This window comes from Amyelois transitella, chromosome 21 (genome assembly GCF_032362555.1).
Source record: "Amyelois transitella isolate CPQ chromosome 21, ilAmyTran1.1, whole genome shotgun sequence".
NCBI lineage: Eukaryota > Metazoa > Arthropoda > Insecta > Lepidoptera > Pyralidae > Amyelois > Amyelois transitella.
Window position 1 is genome coordinate 4,824,590 of NC_083524.1, and position 21,117 is coordinate 4,845,706.

The 21,117-nt window shown below is 35.1% G+C and overlaps 1 protein-coding gene across 1 annotated transcript; it reads right to left on the bottom strand.

The window, feature by feature from the left end:
• Positions 1 to 3,069: 3,069 nt before the first annotated feature.
• Positions 3,070 to 20,016, bottom strand: LOC106138773 (probable cytochrome P450 301a1, mitochondrial). Its single transcript, XM_013340048.2, has 9 exons — positions 19,504 to 20,016; positions 10,044 to 10,157; positions 9,612 to 9,691; positions 6,909 to 7,110; positions 6,353 to 6,515; positions 5,900 to 6,069; positions 5,398 to 5,476; positions 4,664 to 4,861; positions 3,070 to 4,151 (listed from the first exon to the last, which is right to left on the bottom strand). Exons 1-9 carry the CDS (start codon positions 19,977 to 19,979, stop codon positions 4,044 to 4,046), a joined length of 1,590 nt encoding a protein of 529 aa, XP_013195502.1. The 5' UTR covers positions 19,980 to 20,016; the 3' UTR covers positions 3,070 to 4,043.
• Positions 20,017 to 21,117: the final 1,101 nt, after the last annotated feature.

Genomic DNA, 21,117 nt, shown 5'->3' on the forward strand with positions numbered 1-21,117 from the left:
TTTCTACACGTTTGTGGCAAAGTGCGTACAGAAAACATGATTATTCTGAAACTCACTTCTCTCCGGGCCTCGCCTGCTGCTTATTTGAGAGACTTTTGCTAAAAAGATCACATACAACAACTCGACATTTCAAAATAGCCACTCCAAGAACCTTAAAAAACGTATGAACATTCCAAAGAAAATGAATGCGCACATTAGTTTTGGGAATGTTTTCTTAGATTTAATATTGACTCTTGAGTTTCGTTCCAAAAAACGTTTACCAGGAAATCGCTTTACGAACAAACAATGTTGTATTCACTTCTTTATTTTTGTTCGTTGAGCATTTTTTTTATTACACTCATAATTACCAAGAAAAGTAACCTTTGCATGCAACCATTCATCAAACTAAAGACGAATTTCCGAAACTTATGATAAAATATCTGAGTGAAGTGAACTGCGCTCCGGAATCAACATGCTAAACTGTCGTGAAAGTGAGTTACAAGTTCAATGCTACTCCATACCATACTACGGTCGGATGCTACGGGTGAATGAAGCGCAAATAAGTGCGTAGGTAATTGGATATTATGTAAAGTGACAGCCTAATAATAAAATTGAGAACCTCGTTTTAACTTTAAAAAGAAGGAATTTAAACTTTTAACAAGAAGATTTCCAAAAAGATCACAATTTCTTATTATTTATCCCTCCAGCCATTTTTTCAAGAGAAATAGAAAGTATAAGCTTCGTGATTTCTAAATTAATTAAAACCACATTTTATTGTCAAAATGTTATTCCTTTTTCGGTTTTGTAGAGATCTACAAGTTTATCGATAATAAGTATGCCTAAAAATTAATATTTATGTTCATTAATATTCATATTGTTTATATTTGTATTGAGTTGTGGTTTTGCTTTATTTGTTGAAGCCAATAAAACTTTAACTTCTTTAATGATCTGGTTGTCAATACATCGATGCACTTCGGTGTCATTGTCACATCATTCTCTAAGGTCAGCTTACAATGGACATGTTGTAAGAGCCCCTAACACGAATGTTAACATCGGCGACTGCGTAATTATATTGTGTATGTCATTTTAATTGCTGTTTAATGATTCACACTAGTAAGCTATATCTTCACACCTTTTTACCGGCGGTTTTGTCCCGGTTACCTCATTAAGGTAAAGTTTTTCAACCTTTTAGTCTTCTTTAATGGTGATTATTTGGTACTTGGACGTAAGAGCTCACACAAGACGTACCCATTCTCCCTTTCTTCACGAAAGTATATTTACGATTAAGTGTTTGTGTTCCTACCTACATTAATCGGGATTTTACAAATAAAGCCGTTGGCAAAAATACTATTGCCTTTAAAGGGTAACCAAGGTTGACAATGTTAACTTCCAGGAACTTAACGTGGGCGTATCTGTGTGTGAAACAAAGACCACAAATATGGCAAGACATTTATTTAGTTTATTTGCTTAACGTTTACAAACTTTGCTATGTAAGTATTTTTATCTTAATCACATAATGTAATGTGCTGTACCTTTATAATATGTCCGAAACGCAAATGAAAGTATGCCTGATTTATGTAAGTATAAGAACAAAACAATACAAAGTTAATGAATATAGGGGAAAGGAAAGGTAAAAGGAATAAACAGGAATTGAAGTTCACATTGAAAATTATGTATCTGGACAAAATGGAAAGAGAAATGTTAATAACGGATCCAAGCCCCGAAGTATAGGAGCGAAGTGTACTACTAATGGGCTCACAAAGCTGTTGGAGAGATATGGAAAATTATTTATATGCCGTCAAATTCAGCTAATTTTGTTGATATGCGTAAACGCATGTTTAGCAAATAAAAGTCTTTATCTTTATTATTTCAACTGTATGTTAGTAGATATTTTATTTATTCTCTTAATTATAGATCAGGTTCAATTATTTACTGTCTACCAAAGAAGACATAATGTTTACGTCCATTCTGTCTACGTCCATATTTTTAAGGAACATCAAAAATTTTAATACTCAAAAGATTCCATGGTGACTCCAAATTATGTCACCGTTTTGCCTGATTCTCAAAAAAGACATGTCCGAATTGGGAATTCCCTTATAACTGGTATGTAAATTATGGAGGCAAATGTCTATTCCGTCTGCTGATAACTTGCTAATAAAAATATCTTGGCGATCGTATAGGGCCGACCGGTTACAAGTAGTCATTTAGGTAATGTTGATGTCATTGTCAGTCATCGGTGATATCAACTTCGAATTGTAATAATTATAATGTTTCTGTTAATTCGCTGCAACGGACAGGTTGTTACTTTGAGAAGGACAAAGGCTACTTTTTAGCTATTCAAAAAGATTACGATACCTAGATAACTAAATACCTACTTAAAAATAATTCTAAGAATGCAGCAGACCCCGATCTCTAGAGTATAAATGCTAAAAGAGGACTCGGAGCATTACTAGTTCACAAATAAAGACAAGCTTTTGAATAATATTTTTAGTCACAATTTCTGATTTTGTATGATTGAAATGATATGTTAATAAGGATTAAGAAGAGGAGAATTAAAATTACTAAGTAGTTTAGAGTGCTTATAAAATGTAAAAGATAAAATTTAACCAAGCTTCTGCATTCAGTGGTCAAATTTCCTTAATTGGAAAATTTTATACCGGAGCCGTTCTCACATTTGTTTTCTTCGTTTTTTCCCTTAGATTCCTCCTTTTCTTTCCTCGCAAAAGAAGACTAGTAGAATGGGAATAAATTATCTAATGCCAGCATGCAAGCTGCTTGGTTTGGCAGCAAAGAAAAACATAATACGAGTATGACCCAGTTTTCTTTATTTAAAATAAAGATTGTAGGGGTCACTATCCCACCACCACCCATGGCTCTACCCTCCTTTATCGCCGAATCATGGGAGGAGAACATTTGCACTCAAACAACCATTGCTTTGCTTACTTAACTGCCTACAAAATCTTCATAAGGTAATTTTAGTTCTGAAGGGGTCACTTTGATATCTTTAAAGATTTTAATTTTTATATATTTGAAAAATGTTTATCCCTCAAATATATAAAAAATTAATAAGGACAGTAGTAAAACATCATCAATCATATATTTATTTATTTACATTTTACCTTACAATTGGCATAACATTTGTTATTTATTGCTATTGTTAAATGTTAAATTTTATAATTTATTTATTTAAATTGAAAGCACGTGAAATGAACAACCGGTGGACGTTATGCCGTAAGGCATTCTCTGCTAGTCGAACCTTTCTTTGGACCAAACTGAAATTTGTGTACGGGGTGCGATAACAGTTAAATAAATAATATAATGATAATGAACAACAAATAAATGGAATATGATTATTTGTAAATTCATTATCTAAAATTGGTACATTTTTTTACATAATGCTATATAATATAATCTAGATATTATCTAAGTACTTATATGAGAGAGCGAATGATACAACAATTTGTTTATAACAAAGTATTTATCTCTAATTGTAGATATCTTAAAAAAAAAACAAAACTAATGCAGACATGGAAAAATAAACTGAGATTGAATTTTGTTAGCATTCTGTATTGTTTTTTAAACAAATTTCTTCCATAAACCTCTAAACAGAGATGTGTTTTATTTTGAGCCAAAAGTTAGGTCACTTTACGCCTTTCTTTCTTCATCATCATATAAAAATTCACATTATTTACGAGTATGACTAAATCGAATCGAAGGCACCATAGAAATTGAAATATTCAATGTAACAACAATTCAGGTACTCGTATATAATCATCAATACATACACTCGCAGATACATAAACATTATTGAATTAAGTATAAAATAACTTAAACGAATGTATGTATTATATATGTATATGTTGTATATTGCATGCTTCACCGAAATTGCACTAGTTAGATTCATGAACGAAAAATTCGCATCAAACGTTACGATAAAGTTAATTTCTGCATTGTCTTTAAAAGGCGATAAATGTAAAAGTATCAGTGGGGTATCCTCAAAATGTAATTCGTGAATAGCCTTTTAATATGAATTAAAACTAAAATAAAACGCTGCGTGTTAAAGTTTATCGTTCAATCATGCGCAGGCGCAGGGGGCCGTCGGGCGCGTACATGAAGGTGACCGCGTAGTCCAGGGGCTCGTGATGGTATTCCAACCGATATCTTCGGAGCAACTGAAAGTAATAATATATAATTGTACGGCAAGCATACATTTTATACGCCTCCGATGGATAGGTGTGGAGCTTAGGAAAAAAATACCAAAAAGATCTTACACTAATACCTACTTACTAGATAGAAAATATCCAATAATTTTAGAAAAGCAAATTTTCTAATATAAATATTGTTCACTATCTTTAACCCGCATTTCCGCCCAGGTTTAACTTAGAATACATATTATTTCCGTCAATCTCAACTAATATAATTTTCACTTTCTTCTCAATAACAATACTCATACAAAATAATATCAAAATCGTGTTAGCTGAGAAAGGAACTCGAGGTGTACTCCTGACCACGATCCTGGATTGAATAAGTCACGCTATTACACTAAGCGAATCCCGTCTGACCTCCGCAACCTTTGCAGGGGAATCTAACCTTTAATGGATCTTAAAAGCTGCACTAATGTAACTAAGTCCCCTCTTACAACATTCACGAGAACGCAGTAATCTAGTTAAAATATTGTAAATACCTTAGCCAGAAGCACTTGTATTTCCAAATCAGCGAATCGTCTCCCCAAGCAGATCCTGGCACCGAAACCGTAAGGAAGAGACGCAAAGGGATGCAGCTTCCCGCCGGACTCCAGCCACCTCTCCGGCTTGAACTCCTCAGGATTAGACACGAATTCCTCCATGTTGCCCGTCACGATCGTCGGGAACACCACTTGAACCTGGTAAATGATTTACGTTGATCATCATCGAGCATGCTGAGAACCTCCGCCTTTAAAACTCTGTTCATGCTTCGGAATTTTACTTTTTAATATTTTTCCCTCTCTCTATTCGGTGTGCGCAAGCCCTAAATAGCTTTAAAAATCTTGTTGAAATTCATTTTCTTTCTTCATAACTTCTCAGTGCCGTGTGGTTCCCGGCACCAGTACAAAAAAGAATAGGACCACTCCATCTCTTTCCCATGGATGTCGTTAAAGGCGACTAAGGGATAGGCTTACAAATTTGGGATTCTTTTTTAGGCGATGGGTTAGCAACCTGTCACTATTTGAATCTCAATTCTATCATTAAGCCAAATAGCTGAACGTGGCCACTCAGTCTTTTCAAGACTGTTGGCTCTGTCTACCACACAAGGGATATAGACGTAACCATATGTATGTATGTATAACTTCTCACTTATAGCTTTAGTTCTTTGTCCATCCTAGGTTTGTGATTTATCTTAGGTATGTTTATGTAACGTAACGCATAAAGCGTAACTCACCCCTTTCGGAATATGATAGCCGCAGATAACGTCGTCTTCTTGAAGGGTACGTCCATTTCCGATTACTGTAGAATACATCCTGTAAAAAGTTTTTAAGTTTACATTAGTACCTAGCAGTTAAAAGACTAAAAGGCCACGTTCAGCTGAAAGGCTTAATGATAGAATTAAGTATCAAATAGAGACAAGTTTATAAGCCTATACCTTAGTTGCATTTTATGACATCTATGGAAAGAAATGGGAGTGGTCCTATTACTTTTTTATATTAGTGCCGGGAACCGCACAGGGTCTTTTATAGGTCAAAACTGTTCTTGTATTGTATTGTTGTCTCTCTGTAAGTATTTTCATTGACAATTCACGTAAAGACTACTAAATGAAATTTGATTCAGTTTGAAGTTTTACAACGAGCTACATAAGAAACATGTACTATACGTAGTGTAGACATATCTGGGTTAGTATACTTTTCATGTGGCTCACTGTACTCAACTGTAATATTGAAACATACCTGAACACTTCCCTAACGAAAGCCTTCGTATACTGCAGTTTGTCTAGATCAGCATAAGTCAAAGGTTTGCTAGGGTCTGGCAGCACTCGTCTGATCTCCTCCGCCATCTTCTCTTGCTGCTTCAGACGGATTGAAGCTTGGTACAGTATGGAGCACACTGCCATTGATATCTGAAATCATTGAATGAGAACTTATTGACCTTGCTGTCAACTTGTGGCGATAATACATTTTTCGCATGTATGTTTGTAACCCGATAACTTTCGAACCGCTGGGCTGTTTTGATGAAATTGGAAAGGCATGAAAAATCTATAAAAAAAATTAAGTTTACAGGGCATCAAAGTCGTTTATATCGTTTCTGAGATATTTACAATTTTGTAAAAGAAATCAAGTGTTCGCAAGATCTAAGTTCGTGCCGAACGACTAATACCTAGGTATTAATTTTCCAAGGCTTACCGTATCAATTCCAACTAGAATCAGGTCGAGAGCCATAACGGTAGCTATCTTAGGATCCCCTTCACTTTTCAGTACTCGCTCCAGCAATGAGAGGTCGTTATCAGATGTCACCTTCTTGGTCTTAAGTCTCTCTAGGGCTTCATTTATATAGCGTGTACACAGCCTGTAATAAGAATTATGGCAATGAGTTCTGTAGGTAACTACTGAAATATTTCATGGTTTTAAAGGTTTTAACTTCGGGATATTATGATTACTGTTATTTAACTTTGTTGTTAATTGTGTCTCTAAAACGCGTACATATATGGTGTACAGATTGTGACCATCAGTTATATTCGAATTTTCAACAATATTATCTTCTGCAATCATGTTAAATTTGATAACATATATTATCTTCTGCAATCATGTAAAATGTTGAAAAATAAGAGTTGAAAAAAACAACGACGAAACGTTTCGAAAAAATGTAGGAAGGCATTTCCCATGCCTCCACATATTCAGCGTTGATCCTATCTATCTACCTACATCATTCGAAAAAAAATTACTCTAATTGTTAACTTACTCCACAAAGAAGTTCATATTGTTCACATATTTGGTCCACAGCGGCGTCGGGATGTACCTCCAGTATGGCGCCTTCAATTCCAACACAGCCACATTCCTCAGCGCAAATTTGGCTGCGTCGATGATACGCTGCGGCTCGGAGTCATTGGACACTTTGCTTGTAAGACAACCAAGTCGCACGTCTAGAGCTACGCGGCCGATACCTGGAACCAGGAATTACGAGGGTATTGATAATAAAAATACATTAATTAAAAAGGACTTCTTGTGCAGTATAACTGAGTCCATTTCGTTTTATTACGTGCCTTAGCCACACCTGGATCGTGGCCATAAATATATTCTAGGACTCCAAAGAGTAATAAAGCCACAATAAAGCATTTAACTACAGAAGAATAATACATACATAAAATCACGCCTCTGTCTTGAAGGGATATAAACTACATCTTTCCACTTGCCACGATCTCTTTGTACTTCTTTCATTTTATCCTCACTTATCTCTAAAGGGATCTCTAGGGATAAAGACGTGATAATATACGTGTGTAGTTCATGTGTAAAACATCGAAATGTAAAGAAAATGTCAGAAAAGAAATCTGATATAGGTAAGAAGATGTGAATGCACATGTTACTGTAAAAGCCCGAACTGTGGTAAATCCTAAGATTTTCCGGTAAAACCTAAGATTTACCAACTTTCCATGGTAAAAGTCCGAACGTTCTTTTATTTCGAACTTTTACCACCATGTAATTGGTAAATCTTAGGATTTACCTCAAGAGCACGGTAAATATTGAAAATGATTGCTGAAAAAATGAAAGCTAAGTCGTCTGATAAAAATCCAAATGTGAAACTTGGCCAAAATGTAAGACTGAAAGTACCGGACATTGACAGAGCTAAAACTGACCCGAAAAGCATCATTGCAGTTGTAATAGATGTAAAGGACAACGAGTTTTACCAACTAGGTACCAATATTGGAGTACTAAAACAGCTTTACACACAGAATCAGTTTACCTCATGCTCTGAAGATTTTATTACGATAGAAGATGTTGTTAAAGAGAAAGAAGTGAGTCTTCGCGAAGTTGTTGGAAAATTGTCGTTGACTGGAGGACAAGGATTCAAAAAATGTAACTGTCTCAAAAAATGCTTGTCGAAGAAATGCGCTTGCAAGTCATCAGGATTACTTTGTAATTCTAAGTGCCACAATAGCACTCCGTGTTGTAACAAATAATATTTTTCTTAGGTACTTAGTACCTACTAATTAATGACGATTGTCTTTTTTTTCAACTTTGTTCCTTAAAATACCAAATTATAAGAATCATACCGATTTAGTGAGATTTAATTAGCCAACTTAAGCGTTATGTTTGTGAGAAGATATTTTATGTTTGTAATTTAAATACATAATTATGTAAGATTCATAAATACATGCCTATTATAATGCTAAAGGTAGAAATAAATGATTAAGAATAATATTTTTTTTTATTCCCAAAACTAATATGTACCAGTCATCATTGGTAAAACCTAGCATTTACTTAATTCTTATAGTAAAAAAATCATTTTCAATATTTACCGTGCTCTTGAGGTAAATCCTAAGATTTACCTAGTGAATGGTGGTAAAAGTTCGAAATAAAAGAACTGTTCGGACTTTTGCCATTAAGAGTTAGTAAATCTTAGGTTTTACCGGAAAATCTTAGGATTTACCACAGTTCGGGCTTTTACAGTAACACATACATCACAAAGTTACACATACAAAATTGTTTATGTATCAAGTGTGTATGTTAATTGCTAACATTGTGACCCAACCTTCTCACAAAGATGCGAATTGTATGTTAATTGCTAACATTGTGACCCAACCTTCTCACAAAGATGTACTGAATTTTTACAAACAAAATTCAAAATTAAGTAGGTACCTACCCAATTTGGAAGGGTTTTTTTTTATTTTGTAACTAATTTACAAATTTGGTTTTGAAAGTGGCTGAAGGGTTTTTGCCACGATTTTGCCCTTCGTTTCCACAATCATTTTATGTTAATTTTTTTTATTACCTTAATATATTTACATTTTACTGAAGAATGCTGCTACACAGCTAAACGTGGCCTTATGACATGACTTGATTATATAGCTGATAATTCAGCAATCTTCAGTATAAATACGGTTGTCACTTACTTGATTTACAGAGTTGGATCACTTAACTCTGTAAATCAAGTAAATGACAACATTACAGATATTTTTCTCCTTAAATAACAATTTAACTTGTTTTATCTATCGCTCATAATATTTCAGTTCTTTGTCCCATTGTTTTGTACTACATTGATTCCAGCTAACACCTTCAACATGAAGGTATAATTGTCATAATACATCTGTTAACGACGGATGGTCAGTCCAGATCAAACACCAACGTTAAAAAATAACTTCATTTTGCGCAGATAAACTGAGTAAATAATAAAAAATAACGCAGGGGAAAATGTTGGAGCCCTAGGTTCTATACGCGCGGACCATGTCCGATTTCCGACCGAACAGTTTACTTTTTTATCAAAACTAAACAATATTTGCACGCCAGCTCATATGAAGTAACAAATATTTTATAAAACCTAACAATAATAATGCACAACCTAAAATTATAACTTAAATTTACAAAAGAAGACCGTAGTGAACGCGTCGCTAACAACAACGTATTTATTCTGTAAATGACGTCAGCTTCATCATCATCAGTGACTTACATTCGAGTGACCACCGATGAATGTCGTTGTCGAACTCATGAGGTAGATCCCCGTTCTCGTCTCTTGCATCCTCCATATACCTGTAGGATAAATTGTTTATTTATTTACAATTTATAATACTATTGTCCAAAAACAGTAAGTATCTACCGATAAGTAATTATTAAAAGTCTGCCCCCACGAACGTGTCTCATTATCTCTCTTTCTATCTATTATTTCGGATAGTCATAGAACTAAAAAAAGGGAATAGGTAAAATAAACCTTACCTATCAAACGTCGTTAATACACCCGATATACGTACCTACGTAATTGCGTACTAATAAGGGGTGTATAAAATTACGACTAGGAAAAGTTCACTTTTCAATGTGAGCCGATGTGTTTTTTTAAAAAAGCGAATTTTAAATTAAGAAGGCATAATTTGAATAAAATATTCACTTTATAAAATCTTCGGTGACCATTTCGATCGGGGTAACATATTTCTTCACGGTCTGCGGCTGGAGTATGGGACGCTGGACCTTCGAGCGGAATTTCCGCCATTGCTCTCCGTGGCTGAAAAAAAGGAAAGAAAAAAAATTAATATAAAAGTATTTCAATACATAAAAAAATTGTGGCTACAACGTACACATGTATTTAATGACATATCTGACAAATAGCTACTTGTTACAAGTACAATAACCACTAATTTCGATCGCCCTTGTACCTGTTGCTAAATGTATGTTATTCTATGATATTTGACCTAGATGAGTAACAAACCGATGATGCTTCAAGCAGTCATAATTATAATGATTTTTAGTATTGTCGAAAGCTTTAAGTTCATACATTCATAGAATTAGCCACATCTACATATGATAAGTATTGTGTGGATCTAGTTGTAATCTAGGTTCATAATATCCATCATCATGTCAACTACGCCATTAGAACATCATTAGAATAGTCCACCTTTTGTAGGTACCTTTGAGGCTCAACAAAGGTTTAAATAGATCAATATATAAAACATACAGTTGAATTTAATATACCGATATACCTTAAAATAATTTCAAGACTAGCTACTACTAGTCTACTCCGTAAGGTTATGATGTATGTGTCACCATGCTCCTGAGATTTATCCCAGTTGCGCTTTCCTCCCTGAGATTCGTCTGTGACTAGATCCTGGTTTAAGTAAGTCAGGAACGACTCTCATTTGTTCTCCCTTTGATCTTCTTCTATCGTAACAGTGTCGTATCGTAATCGGCGTAATTGTAACATTAAGTTTCTAGCCCCATACTCGGAATGGCGCACACGCAAGAATGTTAGTGAGAGCATTTAATTAATGAATGAAGCGAACTGAGCATTTGTTCAATTCTTGCCACAGATTTAGCGACACGTTTTAAATCCTATTTTAACCAGATTTCCGAGGAGAAGACAAGGGCAAACAAACCTTGAATAAATTAAGGATGTCCTAGACTAGAGACAGGTCACATTTTATCAAAGGCATCATGGATATGATGAAGAATTATTGGATTAAGAAAAATGGGCAGAGTGAAAAGATGTAGTTTCTGCCTACCCTGGACAAGGCAAGGCGCGTGATTAGTTTTTTATGTATTTATGTTATATTTTAACACAATAGCCCACAAATTACATCCGAGGTGGTCAGAGCCAAGTCAAACATCCTCGAAATGTGACAAGTATTGTTAAATACACAAACTTGTTGGCACTAGCGATAATTTGCGATTATTTGCTCTTCACTTGGCTGGAGAACTAATACTATTGACTGTGAAGTCAACTAAGGCAAAGAGTTTTAGCACACATATTTGCCCACATTTTTTAAGTTCCCGGCTCTATTGAATTGGATCACGCAAACACTTTCTCGTGATATCATAAGAGGAGACTAAAATAATGCTCATTACCCGGAGATTAGCATGGAATTAATAAATTTTTTAACCTACTTCATAATAAGGTTACATACTTCATTGAATCTATATATAATTATATATAGATTCAATGAAGTATGTAACCAATTCAATGAAGTATGTATGTATGTATATTGTGTCAAATGTTTTTATATTCAGATCTAATAGATTTATTATAATAAATCTATCTGAATATAAAAACATTTGACACTAATTACAGATAAATTAACAAGATCAATTTACTAAAATAAATTAAATAATATTAGCTTCCCTACAAGGAGACAATGCACACAAACTACACAGCTCAAGCTGAGCTCATCTATTTTGCATTGATATTCTTCACATAGCTTCACGGTAGGCGGCGGCCATTTTTATTCTACATGCGATCTCGTGAAGCAACACAAAGAACTAGAGCCTTCGACTTTTTACTTTTAGTGAAAATTGTGGTCTATTTGATGATTTCATACATACATAAAATCACGCCTCTTTCCCGGAGGGGTAGGCAGAGACTACCACTTTCCACTTGCCACGATCTCTGCATACTTCCTTCGCTTCATTCACATTCATAACTCTCTTCATGCAAGCCCGGTTTCAGGTACTTTTGACCTGACCAGGACGTCCTTAATTTGATCAAGATACGTTCGTCTAGGTCTTCCCACTCCGACCTTTCCCTCCACACTTACCCTTTTCTATTTCTGTAACTACATCTTCTTTCACATCACAACTTACCCTTATCACGCTGTTCCTTATCCGGTCACTCAATTTCACACCCATCATACTCCTTAACGCTCTCATTTCCACTGCATTTACTGATTTCATAACATGAAAATATCACAACATTGTACCTGAACACCTTCACAAGATCCTCCATGATGCAAAGGACCAAGACAGATGGAAGGAAATCAGCAGAAAGAAAATGATTCTGCATGGGACTCATGACCCTCGGTAATTAGGAATACAACGCGAAGAGACAGAGATTTATGTCAATACTATCGAAGTTCAAATCAAATTGTTTCTTCTAGTGTTTCTTAATTCTGTGGTTTTGATATTTACTACGAGTATCACCTTCAATATTCAAAATGTAGCCTTTCTGAGAGCCTTGTTGTGGCAAGAGCTATTCTAATCGTGAGACTCATCAACACGTCTGTCTATGGTCAAATGTCCATTATGAAGGTCAGCTCGTTTTGTGTAACCGCCGGTTAAAATAATAAATCTATGATAAAGTAAGATTCTGAATGAGTTTATATTCTTAAGATCTAAAGTAGCCTTCGGGGCGTCTCCGGCATAATAGTAACGTCTCTGAACCTAAGGTCTTGGGGTTGATCTTTAGTTTAATGGACAATGGTATTTCCTTTATTTTCCTAAATCCTGAGATCTCAAGATCTAGACATCCCCAGTCATGATGTTAAATTATCTTTTCTTAATTTATCTAGTGTTTTTATGTTTATCGTTGTATCTTTATTATTAGATATTATTCCACTAACATTAAAACTACTATTTTAAGTAGACATCAAACAATTGCAACTGCTTTTAGCACCATTAAAATTTACCATTATGAATGATGTCTGCATACAACAGCATCAAAATTGTTATTTTATCACGTGAGCTGCAATGAACACATATTGTACTTAAATGGTCGTATTGAAAGCTAGTTCGTTTGAATTTTTACTGTTTGCGCCAAGAGGGAATATCCTATATTGATTCACGAAGCATGATGGGCAGTTTTATTACTACTAGGCACTAGTAGTCTGGCATCATATTCAATTAGTCGTGTTCATTTGAATGTAAAGTCATATCACAACAGATAATATAATTAATAAGATAATTACTGAGATGTAAATCAGGTCACTGAAAATATTTCGGACTTTATATCGTAATGTTTGATTCTCAGTCAAACCACAATGAAAAACCGAACACAAACAGTGTAAAATTGGGTACAGAAAAATTATTCGCCTTCGAGTATGTCCCTTAGAAGAATCCTAAGGTCCCTAGTTTTAAAGTCAATTATCGAAGTATGAACTTATAGTTTTTTGATACCTTGTTTATTTGCAGTTGGCCTAGGTAGGTATTAACCTAGTTAGAATTTTTAAATATATTTTAACAAATCGAAAAAAATGTTGATGAACATTTTAATAACACCTGTTTTTAGTTTTCACACAGATTCATTCGGCAACAGGGAAATCATGTCGTTGCCCTCATACGTCACTACTTTCGCTCCGGTCTGCTTCCCAAGTAGGCCAAGTGTATCGATGTTTGGCGTGTGTATACTCGTAGGTAGCAGTTGATTAAGATGTTCACAAAAAAACAACACAACAACATAGCAACAACAGTTGAATTAGTGGCTTACGAATTCTAATGCAATTATGTATCTACCAAGGCCTCTTTTCTGAGATATCTTTAGAGCGTCGGTAATCCAATTCGGTCATCAAAAAGGTATGATGCGTATAAGTATGTATTGTAGGCACAAGTTAAAATCCCACCTCCGCCATGTATCGATTACTTGTTTCTATGTCATAATGTAGGTAGTTCTTTAGGGTGTCTGTGGTCCGTTTGATTTGTGCTTGAATTGATGAGGTGGACAAAATGCATGATGCAAATATGGAGGCTTCAAACCGCGCCTCGGCTGGCTACCAATGACTCTTTTTGAGTTATTTATTTTTCCTCATTTGTTTGAATGCTAACTGATGCCCTTTGGAATTACTTAAGGGAAAACATCATGATGAAAACGTATAGCAATGATCCTTTACGGGTTAGGTTCAGCTCTACAGGTTGTGGAGATCAGATGGGAGTCGCTTCGTGTAAAAACCCAGACTAACAGACAGATAAGAATGAAAAGGGACTTAAACCAGTATGAAGGTTAAAGAAGCGTAGGAAATGTAATATAATATTAATAGTTAATTAAATAAAGGGCTGGCCTCGCTGGTCTACGAGTAGGCATGTGTCGAAAGCGACCCGTGTCCTCAAGCCGGTACCTATAAAATACCAGTTTTATCGCCAAAGTAGCGTAAATGTTTCGCTGAATTGATAAACGTTAAAATCAAGTTTTTACCAGCCGATATACCACACCTGTTTAAGATTATAACATTGTTTGCATCCGTCTAGGTTTTGTTCGTCAATTTATACTGAGTTGGTTTTTCCTTTTTATGTCGAAGAGTGACGAAGACAGTTTGATGCTATTTTTTAAACTAACATCGGCTGTCTACCTAAAGTTTTTGATACACTTTTTTCTTGGGAATTTTCTTTTATTACTTATTCAAAATTATAAGTCTTAAAGCTACCACCAGTAACTTAGTACTTAAAGGATCCTTGACAGTCAACCTTGGGAAAATAGCAGTACACAATAGTATATACCTATCTTCTAAACATTTAAAACAAGGTTGGCTGACTTATCTAGAGTTTAAAGTTTAGCATGTGTTTCTTATTATGGTCTACGTAGGTATGAAGGATACCCCGAAAGTCCCCGTGAAACGGAAAAAACATGATTTTCGTTTCACGCAGACGGAGCCACGGGCAAACTCTAGTCTTTCTCTTCTAATATTATGAATGCGAAAATAACTGTCTGTTACGCTTTCACGCCTAAACCATTGAACCGATTTTGATGTTTTTTTTTTGACTCTGAGAAAGAACATGGCTACTTTTTATTGCAAAAAAGAAAGCAATCGACCAAAGTCGCGGACAAAAGCTAGTATTATATAATCCTGGGTAACCTTGTCAACTTGAACTAAAATAACTTGTCAATAAAAGACCAATGGACACTTGCTTGTTAACCGCCATTGTGGCATGTTTAGCACATACTTATTTGTTTTGCTTCGTGATTCAGCAAGGATTCTTCAATGTACAGCATTGTCATCATATTGGCACTCGGTCCATTCCTGTCCAGTCTAAATACTTTAACGAATACAAAATTAATGGAATATTCTGAGGGACAAAGTTAGTAATTACTTATTTCGTTTACATTGTTTTCCTTTTGAGCTAGAAAAAAAAATAGAATATAATATAATACTAAAAATTCATTATCTAGGTAATATATTCATGTATATATTATGAATTTATAGTTTGTATAAGCTTTCCAAAATGCGCGTCCGCAAGAGAAAGAAGAACACAAGTTTCAAATTACTTTGGGGTTAGTGCTCAATTCATAGTAGTAACTTAAAGAAATGATGCTTAGTTAACTATTTTATATTTAAGACAACAGAAATTTGATCATGAGCTGGTCTAACTGGTCAACCAATAACGTAAGTCAATTATATGAGACAATTACAAATTCTTCATATCTAAAGCTGATATCTCTAAGTCTATGACTCCATTTTCAAGGATGAGAATTAAACGATTAATTATAAAAATTTAAATATATTTAATCTTATACCTATTACGAGCAAACTATAAGAAAATTGTCTGATCATTGTGTGTCTATACGTGTAACACGCAAAACTATTGTAATTAACATCTCATATACTCAAGCAATTATTCTGTTTAACTAAATGCTCGTGCCAGGGTACATAGGTATAATAATAATCGTTAATCTTATTCGTAATTTTAGCATGCAATTTTTAATACATACCATACAATAGTTATCTACATACTCGTACGGCTTCACCCGCCACGACGTTTTTTTTCACGTCACGTCAATATCCCTTGTAGGGTAGACAGAGCCAAAAGCCTTAAAAAGACTTAAAGGCTACGTTCAGCTATATTGTTTATGATGGAATTGAAATTCAAATAGTGACAATTAGCTAGCCCATCACCTACAAGAGAAATCCAAAGTTGATATGCCATGGAGTGATTCTATTTTAAACTGCTGGAAACCACAGGATTTTCAAATAAGCATTTAAATATGGTAAAAATACATTTTTACAAATGTTAGCGGGAACTTTTAATGAATAAACTATTCTCAGTATGAATAATCAAGAAATTAGCTTAATGACCACTCGAGAAAAATTATACTTTCTCAAAATATAGAGACATATTTTTTTAAGTCAGCGTATGTCGAGTAATTTAAAATACCAAACTATCTGACAATATTGTTATCTAATGAAATGCAATCTTCAAAATATTGTCATTGCATAGATTTCTTCTTCCTCCTCCTCCTTCCTCCTCGCGACACCGTTTTTATTGCACGAACAACTATCGCTGTTTCGCTTTTTAATATGATGTGAAACGAGACAGCGATAGTTTTTCTCTTGCCATACTACGCGGGCTGGCGTTTATCCTAGTCACATCCTTATTTCTTTCGAAAGAAGCCAGGGTTGTGCCTTTTAACAAATAACCAAAAAACGTTAAATTTCGATGAAATATTTGAAGGGCTTAATGTAAATGTTTTTTAAATATTTCTTTAAGTTCTACAAGTTCTTCTGGCCCAACGGAGACATGATTAGTCAAATGTCGTGAGCCCACCACACCATAACGATCAGAATAATAACTTCGTATCGCAACACATCTATTTCGAAACATTTTCGCAATCCCATCATTAAAGTTTTCACAACGTGGCATAAGGTCTTGTTGACTGCAATAAATTACTTTTGGACTTCGGAAATAGATACAAGCTGCGCCCGGGTATTCACTCCCGTGGAAATTTCGGAATAAAAGTATCCTATGAGTTATTTCGGCTTATTTACAAAATTCGTTCAGTAGTTTTTGCCTGAGAGAGTAACAAACACACACACACATCAGCATACACATAATTATCCATTGTCTGGATGTGCAGGCGTATCCTTACGATGTTTTCCTTCGTAAAGTACCCGAAACCACCGAGCTTGCATGAAGAGAGTTATGAATGTGGATGAAGCGAAGGAAGTAGGGGAAGTACGTCCAAAATGACATATCGTTTTATCAGTCATCAATAACTTTAATATTATTCATAATAGGAACATATTTTTTACTTACAACTTTGCTTATATTAATTGGTTAACAGCAATCATATAGATTTTGTCAGAAAAATCAACACTTACAGAAATATTTAGTATTAAATGAAGATCAAGAAAAATCCGTTTTGTCCATACCGTATGGACAAAACGACACGAGTCGTATGGACTAAATGACATACACAGCCATCAACATAAAAAAAATGATAAAATAAGAGACAACAGTAAAAATTAATTGCACAATTCGCAAACAAAATTTTTGGTACGCTTTGGCAAATCAGCACAGGCTGCGTGAACCCAACGACTGCACCGCCTGCACCTCAACCACCCCTCACCAGGCTTTGAACGTGAGTAGAGATCGTTGCAGTAAATACAGGCACAATCATCTTCTTCGTCTTCTTGATCAGAGCGCTCTTCATTTGAGTCATCATCAATGTAAAGAGACTTAGTAACTGCTTGTTTCCTTTTACGAGTTGGTTTTTCAGATGCATTCTCTCGTTTGTATTTTAATTCTGCCATATATGGTGATGACGTAAGTAGGAATGTCGTCGTTCGTTTCTTTGGCTTTCTTTTACCCTGTCACTTACAAATTTACCACTGGGCACTGGAGAAATGACATTAACTCTCTTACCACCGTCTCTACGGACAAAATGACACATTATGTCGTTTTGTCCATAGCGGTTGTATGTCATTTTGTACATAGCCTCAAAAAATATTACAATTCGAAAAATAATCTTGTTGCAGTGACAATAATGTTTTAAATTCAACGCGATCACCTCAAACACAAATTGCTTCGAAATATAAAATTATAGGACAGTACAATAACAAAAGAAAACTTATCAAAAAACAAAAAACAAATGACCACTATCAAATTTCTTTCCAACCTCAAAAAACAAATATCAACATGGCGTCCGTTCTGTATTTTAAACGTCTCTCAAAACTCGAATGGTATATTTCCGGTGTAGGTGCTTCCTGATTGGCTAACTTTTGACAGTTTATACCGTGCAGGTTTTCAAATATCACTAATGTGTCGTTTTGTCCGTATATGTCATTTTGGACGTACTTCCCCTACCTATGCAGAGATCGTGGCAAGTGGAAAGAGGTAGTCTCTGCCTCCGCTCCGGGAAAAAGGCGTGATTTTATGAATGTATGTATGTATGTGATGTACATAACTTTAAATAAGTTAAGACAAAACACGAGCTAACCTAACTGAAGCCCTATAAAATAACTAAATACAAATATTATAAATGCGAAAGTTTGTGAGTAGATTAGTAGTAGAGTCAGGATGTCAGTATGGATGTTTGTTACACTTTCACGCAAAAACTACTGAACCGATTACGATTAAATTTGGTATGTAGGTAGCTGAAGACCCAGAATAACATATAGGCTAGGCTTCCCGCGAGATTGTTTCCACGCGGACGAAGTCGCGGGCGGCCTCTAGTAGGTACATATAGTCACATCTATATCTCGTTCGGGTTAAGTCAATACAGCTTTTAAAATAAGACGAAATGAAAACCAGATATCAAAATGTCTTCTTAAGTCGCGAGGCAAGATGATACAAAAGGTCACAGTTGGCATAATCATTACATAAATTAAAATAATAATAAGGTATTTATTTTTAATTTGGATTTAAAAAGCGGATGAAAATATTTTTGATTCAAGTATTTTTACGATGTCTTTATACTCGTTTGTACTTAGGTAATTACGTAGTACCTTCGGTAATTTTCTAATTAGTTTATGATGAAACCTTTAAACCATAATTAAGTAGATATAATAAAAAGTAAAAATAGATATTATTAACATTTGCGCATAACGGCAAAGTATCACTTTATGTCTAAAATGAATATCAATCGTATATCCGATCTTCAATCTCATAGCAAGCTGAGGAGTAAAAAAATAAAGTGAAAGTAGAAATACCATCACACCATACTTCGATGGACCGTGGATATCATTCGAAAAATAATTGCACAGAGTTTCACCCCAGATATGGCATTTATTTAATTTAGAAAAATATTTATATCTAGATTGGTAAATAGAAATGGAAATGGATATAAAGGCGGGATTCTATAACATTTTTTATACAACAATTAACAGGTAAAATCACAGGGAAATCCGGGGAATCTACATATAAAAAAATGGACTTACACTCCTACAACTCCTGGCAAATCTCCGAAGAACTCCTTCCTCACTTCAGATTTGTATTTCACCAAACAGGGCATTGATGGTCTAAAGGGCGTAGGCCCTTCGCGCCTATACATTCTTTCAATTTCGTCGGCATCGTAAACAAAGAGCAAATCCGGTCTCCCGATGAGTCCTCCCAAACGGACAATCCTCCCGTATTTGTCCATAAACATCTTCGTCACTTTAGCGAATTCCGATATATCGAATTGTCCTATAACAGGGACCATTCTCCATGTATTGCCCAAGAGAGGAATAGGCTTAGGTCCCGGGACTTCAGAGTAAGGTTTGGCGTTAGCGAAGATCTCTTCGTTCAATTCGGCCGTCGGGGCAATTTGGGACCTCTGGCGTTTTGAGAAAGGGCATCCTGTGGTTGCATATCTGGCGTTTTTTGCTACGTAAGGGCGCGCGTACGCGGTGAACGAGTGCAACGAGCGACCCATGGCGGTTAAGGCCGGACTCACGACTGGTTGGGCTCGCCGGGCTACGTCGAGATGCCTCCGGATTTACCGTTGCGTGGCGGACTGCTGTCGATTCAGACCACGCTGACATTGCAGTCGCGGGCTCTAATCACGCAACCATTCTCTTTTGAGCGGCTGTTCGGTTTTTAAACAATTAAATTAATTTATTCACCAGGTAAATTATACGTGTACTTAGCTAGATTTAGGTCAGTCATTGAACTCGGTGCTGCGCTTATCTCCGTTAACCGGTTTAGATCAATTATAGTCATAATCTTTTAAGATGAACAGTGGTAAATAGGTATAAGTACATAGATTCCATTACATGTTATTTTTGTCAATGAGCCCGGGGCTCGTGTTCAAATTGTAACATAAGTGTATAAATTGAATAGACTTTTTATTCTGATGAATAACTTATTCCTAAGCTAAATTACTATTAAGTTCATAGGAAGTCCTAAGACGTTAAATGCGGCACTTTTCCGCTAATATAACTGAACTTATAAAGATGTAATATGAATGTATAATATATAGATATATAGCTAGCCCACAACTCCGTTTGTGTGTTTTTGGAAATACTAAGGTTAAGGTTATTTATTCCTTAGTTTATTCATTAATGTTGGTAAATATAATGAAATCCACCAAAATAAATTTAAACGAAATTTGGCGTAAGGTACATAGGATATAATTTGGATCAACAAAAAATACTTTATATCACGAAATTCTCACGGCAGCGGAGCCCCAGGCCATATACAGTTGACAGCAAATATTTAAGAATCCGTACTAAGTAACAGTAGGTATATAGAGAAAAAGGTTCTTATTTTTGTTTGTAACGATTAAACTCAAATACTTATAGCGTGTTTATCAAATAGGAGCGATATATCATTAACTATCAAGGTACCTAGAACAACTTTTGCTAAGATGTCATTTCCGTACATATTACAGAGTGGCTGGTTTATAATGTGATGTGGAGCCCCTAGGCTTTCGCATCATGATGAAGACCTTCCATTTTTTTCGCCAAAAGAAAATGCTGAGATTGAACAACATTTTGTTAAGACGTCTTTTCCATAATTCGTATGATTGAGCTGGTATATAATGGTTCTGCATCCGGTGTTCCAGATCTTCA